The 9,876-nt window shown below is 52.5% G+C and overlaps 1 protein-coding gene across 1 annotated transcript; it reads right to left on the bottom strand.

The window, feature by feature from the left end:
* Positions 1–2,696: 2,696 nt before the first annotated feature.
* Positions 2,697–5,215, bottom strand: DDIT4 (DNA damage inducible transcript 4). The gene is made up of 3 exons (XM_054436238.2): positions 4,655–5,215; positions 4,298–4,563; positions 2,697–4,025 (listed from the first exon to the last, which is right to left on the bottom strand). Exons 2-3 carry the CDS (start codon positions 4,500–4,502, stop codon positions 3,532–3,534), a joined length of 699 nt encoding a protein of 232 aa, XP_054292213.1. The 5' UTR covers positions 4,503–4,563; positions 4,655–5,215; the 3' UTR covers positions 2,697–3,531.
* Positions 5,216–9,876: the final 4,661 nt, after the last annotated feature.

Raw genomic sequence — 9,876 nt, forward strand, 5'->3', positions numbered from 1 at the left:
AATCTTATGTTCTCTGAGCTTAGAGAGAGGGCATGACCCAAGGCTCAGACAGCCAATGCTTAGTTAACCACTATGTGCCAGGCCTCAGGAGAACCTAGGGGTGTTCTATAGAGCTAGGGGGATACAAAACAAGTGCATACAATGAGATCATTGTATGCCATGTTTTCACACTGCAATTGCGAAAGATGGGGGGAGGGGAGGCAGAAAAGAGCCATAAAAAGGCTGGAACTTGCTCTAGGCCTTAAAGGAAGGACAGGGCTTGCCAGCAAAACTCAGGAACCATATCCTTGGTGGAAGGCACTAGAATGAGCAGAGTCTGGGGCTAGAGAACAGGGCAGTCCAGATTGACTTGCCCCCAATTAAAGGGAATGGTGGGAGGTAAGCCTCAGTAGGGAGTATAGGGCCCAACACCAAATGTCCTAAAAGACCAGCAGTGGAATCTGGCAATAGGTAACCGTTGCAGGTTCTAGAGCATTGACCCGATGAGGTGGGAAATAGGAATAAGTGAGGGAATCCTGTATGAAGGGAGGTAATCAGTACATATTTTCCAGGCCAAATAGGGCAATCTTTTTCCTTTCCTTTCCTTTTTCCTTTCCACTTGCCTTTCCTTTCCTTTTTTTTTTTTTCTTCTTTCCTTCCTTTCTTTCTTTATCAGATAGGGTCTCACTAAATAGGACAATTTCTGAAAGCATTTACCAAAGTTGATTTTATGTGTAGGTCTTTATAAGCTTTCTTAGCTCTCCTGCTTAGCAACAAAGAAGCCTGCCCCATTTTCTCTTAGGGAGTCCAGTACCTGGGGCAAAGCTCCCTGCCATGTCTTAGCAGACTTCAGGACCCAGAACTGTCTTGGGCCTCAGCAACCCTCTTCCCTTTACTGTGAGACTCAAGCTACAGGGCTCCCACTTGCGGACCCTTCTGTCCTGCTGCAGGAGGATTTTCAGGCCCTGTGAGAATGAGGAAAGCCAGTTTGGCTCTGGGAGAGGGCATCTCAGCTGAGCTAGCTTGGGAACCCAAGCTTTGATTTGTCCTCAGTCTGACTATCTAAGAAAAGGTACGGTGCTGGGCTCAGCTGCCTCCTTGGCTTGGAGAAGGGCTAATGCTGACCAATCCATCCAGCTCAGGCTCCCAAATACCAACAAGACTCTCTACTCTGAAGACAGACAATTGTTTCCTTGCTTTTCTTTTGAGACTGGGGAGGCAGGGTCGTGAGCATTGGCACAGATTTCAGTTCCTGGGAAAGTTCCCTTCAGACTCAGCCCAGGTGTCAAGCTTGCTTTACTCCCAGCCCTGAATCTCAAGAGGCTGGGAGTGGACAAAGTCAGCCCTTATCCAAGAAGATGACCATTCCAGGGCTTGGGCCTCCATTTACCAATCTGTAAAACATTAAAAACCCCTGCCACCACCCACCCCTCACAGGGTGGCTATTAGGAGGATGTGCTAAGAAAATGGGTGTGAAGGCTTTCCTAACACTATTCTGGGCACCTTCTTCACTGTTCTCACCATCCATTTCCAAATGCACTTCTAACCCAAGTTTATCCGTTTTGGGGAACAAGTCACTCAGTTCTACCAAAGGGAGATGGGTCTTCCAAGTCATCATAAAGTTTAGGACCCTCCATTGGAATCCCTGATGTAAATGCAGATTCCTGGGGCCCTGGCCCAGATGCACTGAGAATCTCCAGCAGGGCCCATGTGATCTGATTACACACGCTCAAGTGGAAGAGCCACTGTTTTACAGTCTTGAGCAAACAAGGCCTGTCTGGGACCAGGAGGAGAAACAAGGGAGATAAAAACTCTCCAAAGGCCAGTTGGTGTGGGTGGATGTAATCCCAGGGAAGAAGGGGGAAAGGCCCTGGGCTTCATCTGCCCCAACCCCAATTTGCCAATTTTTCTGACAAGGAACTTAGGGCCTAGAATGCACAATGTATCTTTTGTTTTTAGAGACAGGGTCTTGCTGTCACTCAGGCTGCAGCCTTGAACTCCTGGACTCAAGCAATCCTCTGGCTTCAGCATCCCAAGTGGCTGGGACAACAGGTGCACAGAGGGCGTCTGGGTGACCCAAGGCATCGTTAAGATAGGCCTGCTATTTCCTTGCTCTCTAAGCCCTTAGCACTTCTTCCCTCAACCTGTGTGTGTGCAAGGAGTTCTGCACCTGCCTGGTCCAGACTTCCTTCCAGTGGCAGCTCATGCCCCTCTTGGTTCCTTGTCCAGTGAGAGGCATGAGCTAAGTAGCCTTTTTCAAACTCCCCCTCTTAGTCTTTTTAAATCCAGAGATAAGATTTGTAATTTTCATGATGGTAGAACAACTGATTTTTTTCTCCCAGAAATAAAAAAGGTATTTTCTAGTTCTTTCACTGTTTATTGAAGACCTTGGGCTCAGTGGGCCCTCCTATCTGGGCCTTCTAACCGGGGCAGCCAGGTGAGCTCTCCCTCTGGAGACTGGCTCGGTGGGAGGTCTGACTCACCCCCTACCTTCAGGGGTTTCCAGTGTGTTCTCCTAGTAGCTTCACCAACACAGGGCCAAGCGTTCTTGGCACAGACGGCACACGGTACACATACCTCTGTCACCAGGCTGGCAGGCAGTCCCGGAAAGAGATGGAGGAATACACAGGTGGACCCCAGGGCCTGATGAGACCTGCCTTTCACTAGCACCCATCTCCCTCCTTTTCACTTCATGGTACTGATGAGAGACTCAACCGTTTTAACAAACATGTTTATTAGAAAAGTAAAAAATATTGCATAGGTCTTAATACTTGAACATCAAGTGTATTCATGAACAGTGAGTATCTTATCTTCATGTAAACAGTTCTAGATGGAAGACCCAGATGGCACTCCTCCCAGGGAGGGGTTCCAGCCCCCACCTTCTCAGCCCCTCCCCTCCCAGCTCAACTCTGCAGTACACGATGGGGGAAGGTTTAAACGCAGCTCCCAGGTGTATTTTTTCAAGTGTCAAAGATCCCAAGTGATCCCTGACACCCACCCCTTCCTACTCTTACATTCATGCGTCTGTAAGATAGCTGCCTCCAACAGGTCAGTAGTGATGCTCCGATCAGAAAAACAAGATACAAAACAAACAACAAACACACTTGGTCCCTTCAGACCAGCAAGATACACAAACCACCTCCACGACCTCCCCCCTCCCTCCGGCTGCTCTGAGGAGCACGTGCCCCTTCACCCTGGGCCGGGCTGGGGCGGGAGCAGCCCAGCTGCTCTCTGGCTGTCACACCACTGTTAACTGTCAGTAACAAAAATAATAAGGTACATGCTACACACACATCCAGCTGGAAGCCTTGTTGGCCCCTAAGCCTTTGTTTCATGCTACAGTACTGAGGGGTATGTGTCCCCAATGCACAGCCACTTGCACACAACTCAATGAGCTTCCTGGGAAACACTATTCCCCCACCTCCACCTTAGGTGGCTGCCTCAGTTTTCCAACCACAGGAATCAGTCCCTCAGCTCCTGCCTCTAGTCTCCACCCCAAAAGTTCAGTCGTCTCTGCCTCGGGGGGCACTATCGGCCCCCTCAGGTTGAAGTTCAACACTCCTCAATGAGCAGCTGTTCCGAGCTGTACAGCTTCTTCTTGATGACTCGGAAGCCAGTGCTCAGCGTCAGGGACTGGCTGAAGCCAGGGAGGAAGGGAGAGTTGGCAGAGCTAAACAGCCCCTGGATCTTGGGCCAGAGTCGTGAGTCCAGGCGCAGCACGAGGGTCAGCTGGAAGGTGGGCACCAGGCTGGGGTCGAGTGCCAGCTGGCCCACGCTGTGGCAGCTCTTGCCCTGCTCCACGCAGACGTCCAGCAGCGCCCCCCGCAGGCCGCACGGCTCGCTGTAGGCCAGGCGCAATAGTTCTTTGCCCACCTGGCTTACCAGCTGGCCAGGCATCAGCAGGCGCGCAGGGCGTCGAGAGCCCAGCCGCGCCTGGGCCAGGCTCTCCTGCAGCAGCTGCATCAGGTTGGCACACAGGTGTTCATCCTCAGGGTCACTGAGCAGCTCGAAGTCGGGCAACGACACCCCATCCAGATAAGCCGTGTCTGGAAAGGAGAGCACACAGGAAGGGGTATTAGAGAGGCTTCAAAACGAAACGCACAGGCGGGGGAGGTGCTGTTTCCTTAAGAAACCAACGCTCCTTCCCACTCCGTGCCTCAGTTTCCGCCTCACTCACCTTATACTCCAATTCCCCCTGCCCCAAGCAATCTGGGTCCCGATGGGATAGGAAGCCAAAGCGGCTCTGACCCCTTCCAGCACCGGGGCTTCCCCACCTTCCCGGCCCCTCGAGTCGCGTCGGCACCCGCCCACCGCTCACCTTCCTCTGGCCCGAAGCCACTGTTGCTGCTGTCCAGGGACTCGCAGTCCGAGCTCTCCAGGCTCGTGGAACGGTCAAACCCCTCCTCCCGGGCCGCCGACCCCCAGGCTGAGCGCGGCGGCCGATCTGGGGTGGAAGTTCGGGACAAGGACGAGGGCGAAGAGGAGGTGGACGACGACGAGAAGCGGTCCCAAAGGCTAGGCATGGTGAGGACAGACGCCAGGGCGTTTGCTGATGAACTCAAGAGTGCCGGAGCGTAGAAGCCGCTGTAAGACAAGAGGGAGACCGACCAGGCGTCAGTCTGGGGACCAGACCAGACCGCGAGCTCTAGGACCCACACACAGAAGGGACACTCACCAGCTAGCGCGGTCAGCGAGAACTGCTAAGACAAGTGCGTTCTGCCGCTTGAATGGGTGTGCTAACCGGTGCCAACCACCGAGAGCTGCCCAGACCTGTCCCAACTCCACACTCGCACCTCCCCCTTGGCCTGCTGCTCCCTAGCACCAGCGCGGAGCAGCCTATAAGGACTAGCGCGGCGAGGCCACGCCTTCTCTGCGCCACGACCCAATCCAGACCCGGGAGTGTGGCCCGCCTTGGCCAATGGACTCCGGGCGCACGTAAGCAACGTTCTCTCCTGCCTGGTGACAGCGGCCGGGCCCCGCCTCCATTGAGCCCCAGAAAGCTCGCAGTCGAACCCCGACCCACCGCCACGCCCCCTTTCTGGAAAGGATCCGCGGCGGCTGCAGCTGCCAAGGTCCCCGAGGGCGCTCGCGGCAGGGGAGGATCAAGGAAAGACTTGTTTATTATAGGGTTGCATTGCTGGGGGAGGGGACAGCCCGTGACCAGGCTAGGAGAGAGGCAGGGAAGCGTGAGGGGGCGGCGGGCAAGGAAAATGGTTGCCTCCAGCGTCTTGGATCCTAAAGCTTCGGGAACAACTGGGCACACACGGGGGGATGCCCGTGGGACGGCGGCGCAGGAGCAGACGTTAGCCCGGCCTGCCCTCGCGCCCTTACCCCCTCTATCCCTGCTTTGCAAAGGGTCGGGATATGGGGGTGGGGTCCACAGACTGGGAAGCTCCGGGCACCATGCTGCCCCTTCGCCCCTTCCCCAAGGCCCCACCTGCCCATCCTGGCTGTTACTCTACAGCCCAGGTCATGGGTTAATGGGGATCCCTGCCTCCTCCCAAACCCTATCCGCTTCCACTTCCAACTGCTCCCAAAGGAGAGAGCTTGAGGAGAGTGGTTAGAGGAGTGTGGATGGGCCCGCGTTCATAACGCCCAGTGCAGGGATGGAAGCGAGGATTCACAGCAGTCAGACTCACAGACCCATCCTCCCGCCCCGCGGACTGCAGGCAGCGCAGCCGGGCTTCTCTGCCCGGGCGCCCCCCGGGTCCTAGCGCCCAGCGCTCGCCTAGCGCTTTGTGTAAAAGATCCAGACGGTTGCATCAGGACCGAGGACCAAGATCTCTGGAAAAGCCAGGGAGTGCAATGGCCATCCCCTGTTTCATCATTCAGGCGGGGCCGCAGGAAATCTGGCCTGGCAGCAGTGCTCGGAGTCTAACAGTGGTTGCTGAGTGTGGGTTGAGGTTGGGACGGACTCGACCTTTATTGCTCTAAAGGTTTATCAGTCTGGGACACGAGGACCCTGATGGAAGAGGGAGCCAAACTTACATCAGATGCCCAGGGCCCCAGGGGCGGGCAAGGAACCTAACCAGATAGGCGGGCCTTGCCTCGGGTCAGGCTTGCTTTCGCGTGACAAATAACACTTGCAGGAGATGTCAGGACACTGCCTTCCGCAACCCCCATCCCCACCCCAAGTTAGAAAAAAAGAAAAAGTTGACACTTAGGCCAAGACTTAGAACCTGAAAGAACCAGAATCCAAGCGCTGCACCCTACTCTCATTTGACAGGTGGGAGACCCACTTATGGAGACAAATTTATGGATTAAAAAAAGAAATCAGGGGATCCAGGAGACATCTTAAAGACAGCTGCAGAATGGAATAGTTTGTGAGCCACTGGGACTTTCACGGCCTTCTCTTCCCGTTCTTCAAGCTCTGTCACTTGTTGGAGACTTAAAGACACCAGATTGCTTAACAATGGGGATATAAAAATTAAAAATAATAAATAAAAAGACACTGGATCAAGGCGGCTAGTTGTTCTTGGAGGGCTGGAGTAGATGACATGCTTTTGAAATCACTCTTACAGAGGTGACCTGCATGGGTGTGTCTTCCTGCTGGCCAGAGAGAAGATCTGAATTAATCCATCAGGAACATTCACCTTTCCTCCAGGCTGATTTGGGTGGGACACCTAAACACCCTAAGGAAACAAGAGTTACGATGTTTTTTCTTCTTCTTCTTTTTTTTTTTTTTTTTTGAGATGGGGTCTCACTCTCTCACCCAGGCTGGAGTGCAGTGGTGCGATCTTGGCTCACTGCAAGCTCCGCCTCCCGGGTTCACACCATTCTCCTGCCTCAGCCTCCCGAGTAGCTTGAACTACAGGTGCCCATCGCCACATCCGGCTAATCTTTTGTATTTTTAGTAGAGACAGGGTTTCACCGTGTTAGCCAGGATGGTCTCGATCTCCTGACCTCGTGATCTGCCTGCCTCGGCCTCCCAAAGTGCTAGGATTACAGGCGTGAGCCACTGCGCCCAGCCTAATTTTTGTATTTTTAGTAGAGACAGGGTTTCACCATGTTGGCCAAGCTGGTCTCAAATTCCTGACCTCAGGTGATCCACCAGCCTGGGCCTCCCAAAGTGCTGGGATTACAGGCGTGAGCCACCAGGCCTGGCCTTTTTTTTTTTTTTTTTTTTTGACAGAAAAAAAAAATTCAGGAAAATGTGGAACACTGACCTAAAGAAAGCACAGGCTTTTTTTTTTTTTTTCTTTTAAGTAGATATTCATAAGGAAAAGAATCTGGGTCTGGTTTGGAAAGGTCAGTTTATTAGGAATCATTTATTCATTCAACAAACACCATCAAGGCTGCCCAACAGTGTTCCAAGCACCTTTTTTTCATTCACTGTCTCCTTCTGTTAATAAAACAACTTGTCTCAAATGGGAAGGACTGGTTAATGCGCACTGAGTAATTTTGTTTCTTTTCAAAAGAAATCTATTAGTGTTATTGTCTCATTGTGTTTCTAAAAAGCGATTAAAAAAAAAAAAAAGAAGGCAGTCCTATTGTTGGAAGTGTTTCCTAAAGTAGGAGGGAGTGGGTTCCAGGGCAAAGTCTCCTGCAAGGAGGCCTGGCGGAGGCCTGGGGGAGTTGGGGGTGGTCAGTGTCTTCCCCTCTGACACCTGCTAAAACCCCTGATAGAGAAAAGGCCTGTCTGCCAGGAGAATCTCAAAGGTTGGGGGAGGGTAAAAGGGGGGTTCTTAACTGCTAGCCTCTCCCAGGAGCCAGAGTGCAGGGCCTTGGTCCGTCCTGTCCTGAGGTGGAGGGTAGATTCCCTTCCATCTGGCTGGAGCTGGAAAGACTTTGTAACCACCCTCCCTACACCGAACACCCCCTCACTCCACAGCTCTGCAAATGGGGCCCTTCTGGGCAGAAGGACTCTCCATCTCCTGGCCTCTGAACCAGACCTCATTGGAGCTCTCACAGAACCTAGAAACCCTGCATTTGGTGTCCACCCACCTGCTCCTCCTCCCCTCTGGCCAAGGTGGGCTTGTCTAGACATGCTTCCACCAGCAGCCTTGGCCACCCAACTCCGGCATCCCTTCCTCCAGGAAGCCTTCCCTAGCACCCTCATCCCGACACTCCATCCCTTAGGTGACTTCCTCAGGGCATCTTTCCAGCCTGTGCATATCTTTGTTGTTAATAATTCTTTCCACTTTGGTCTTCCCACTAGACAGTAAGCTACTTGAGGATGGCGCTCTACTCATCGTAACTTCAAGTAGCCAGCACTGTGCCCAGTACACAGAAAAGGCTCAGCAAATGTTCTTTGGATAAATACATGAATGAATGGATGAATGAATGGCTAGATGAGGCAAGAACGTGGCTTCCCTGGCTGTGGCGGCTCACACTTTTAACCCACACTCTTTGGAGGTGAGAGGATTACTTGAAGCCAGGAGTTTAGGACCAGCCTAGGCAACGTAGTGAGACCCCGTATCTACAAAAAGTTTAAAAATTAGCCAGGCATGGTGGCTCATGCCTGTAACCCCAGCACTTTGGGAGGCTGAGGCAGGCAAATCACCTGAGCTCAGGAGTTTGAGACCACCCTGGGCAACATGGTGAAACCCCGTCTCTACTAAAATACAGAAAATTGGCCAGGCGCGGTGGTTCACGCCTGTAATCCCAGCGTTTTGGGAGGCTGAGGCAGGCGGATCACGAGGTCAGGAGTTCGGGACCATCCTGGCCAACATGGTGAAACCCCATCTCTACTAAAAGTACAAAAATTAGCTGGGCGTGGTGTCGCGTGCCTGTAGTCTCAGCTACTCGGGAGGCTGAGGCAGGAGAATTGCTTGAACCCGGGAGGTGGAGGTTGCAGTGAGCCCAGATTGCGCCACTGCACTCCAGCCTGGCAACAGAGTGAGATTCCACCTAAAAAAAAAAAAAAAAAGCCAGATGTGCACCTGTAGTCCCAGCGACTCAGGAGGCTGAGGCACGAGAATCACTTGAGCCCGGGAGGTGGAGGTTGCAGTGAGCCGAGATTGCACCACTGCACTCAAGCTTCAGCTACAGTGACTCCATCTCAAAAAAAAAAAAAAAAAAAAAACGAAGAAAAGAAAAAGAAAAACCCTGTCTCTACTAAAAATACAAAAATTAGCCAAGTGTGGTGGTGCGGGGGGTGGAGGTTGCAGTGAGCCGAGATTGTGCCACTGCACTCTAGCCTGGGTGACAGAGTGAGACTCCACCTAAAAAAAAAAATTCTTGGCCAGGTGAGGTAGCTCACGCCTGTAATCTCAGCACTTTGGGAGGCCAAGGCAGGTGGATCACCTGAGGTCAAGAATTCAAGACCAATCTGGCCAACATGGTGAAACCCCATCTCTACTAAAAATACAAAAAAATTAGCTGGGCATGGTGGTGTGCACCTGTAGTCCCAGCTAGTTGGGAGGCTGAGGCAGGAGAATCACTTGAACCTGGAAGGCAGAGTTTGCAGTGAGCCATGATCTTGCCACTGCACTCAAGCCTGGGTGACAGAGCGAGACTCCGTCTCAAAAAAATAAATAAATAAAAAATAAAAATTAACTGGGCATGGTAGCACACATCTTTAGTCCCAGGTACTCAGGAAGCTGAGGTAGGAGCACCACTGGAGCCTGGCCAGGGTTACAGTGAGCTATGATGGTACCACTGCACTACAGCTTGGGTGACATAGTAAGACAAAAACAAAAAGCACATGGCTTTTTCCAGAATTGCAGACACCTGCATCTAGATTCCCAGGATCTAGTGGGGCCTATGGGATGCCTTCAAGAGGACCTTGATGCTACCTTTCCATCCTCTTTCTGGCAAGTGCTGCCAAGAGCCTTGGACAGATCTGGCCACTTCCCTTCCTCCTCAGCTGGGGTCCGGGAATGGGGCTTCTAAGCCAATCCAGTTCTTCCTCTGGAATATAGTCACTACTGACCCCAGGAAACTGGGGAGAGACGT

This window comes from Pongo pygmaeus, chromosome 8, assembly GCF_028885625.2.
Source record: "Pongo pygmaeus isolate AG05252 chromosome 8, NHGRI_mPonPyg2-v2.0_pri, whole genome shotgun sequence".
Taxonomy (NCBI): Eukaryota; Metazoa; Chordata; class Mammalia; order Primates; family Hominidae; genus Pongo; species Pongo pygmaeus.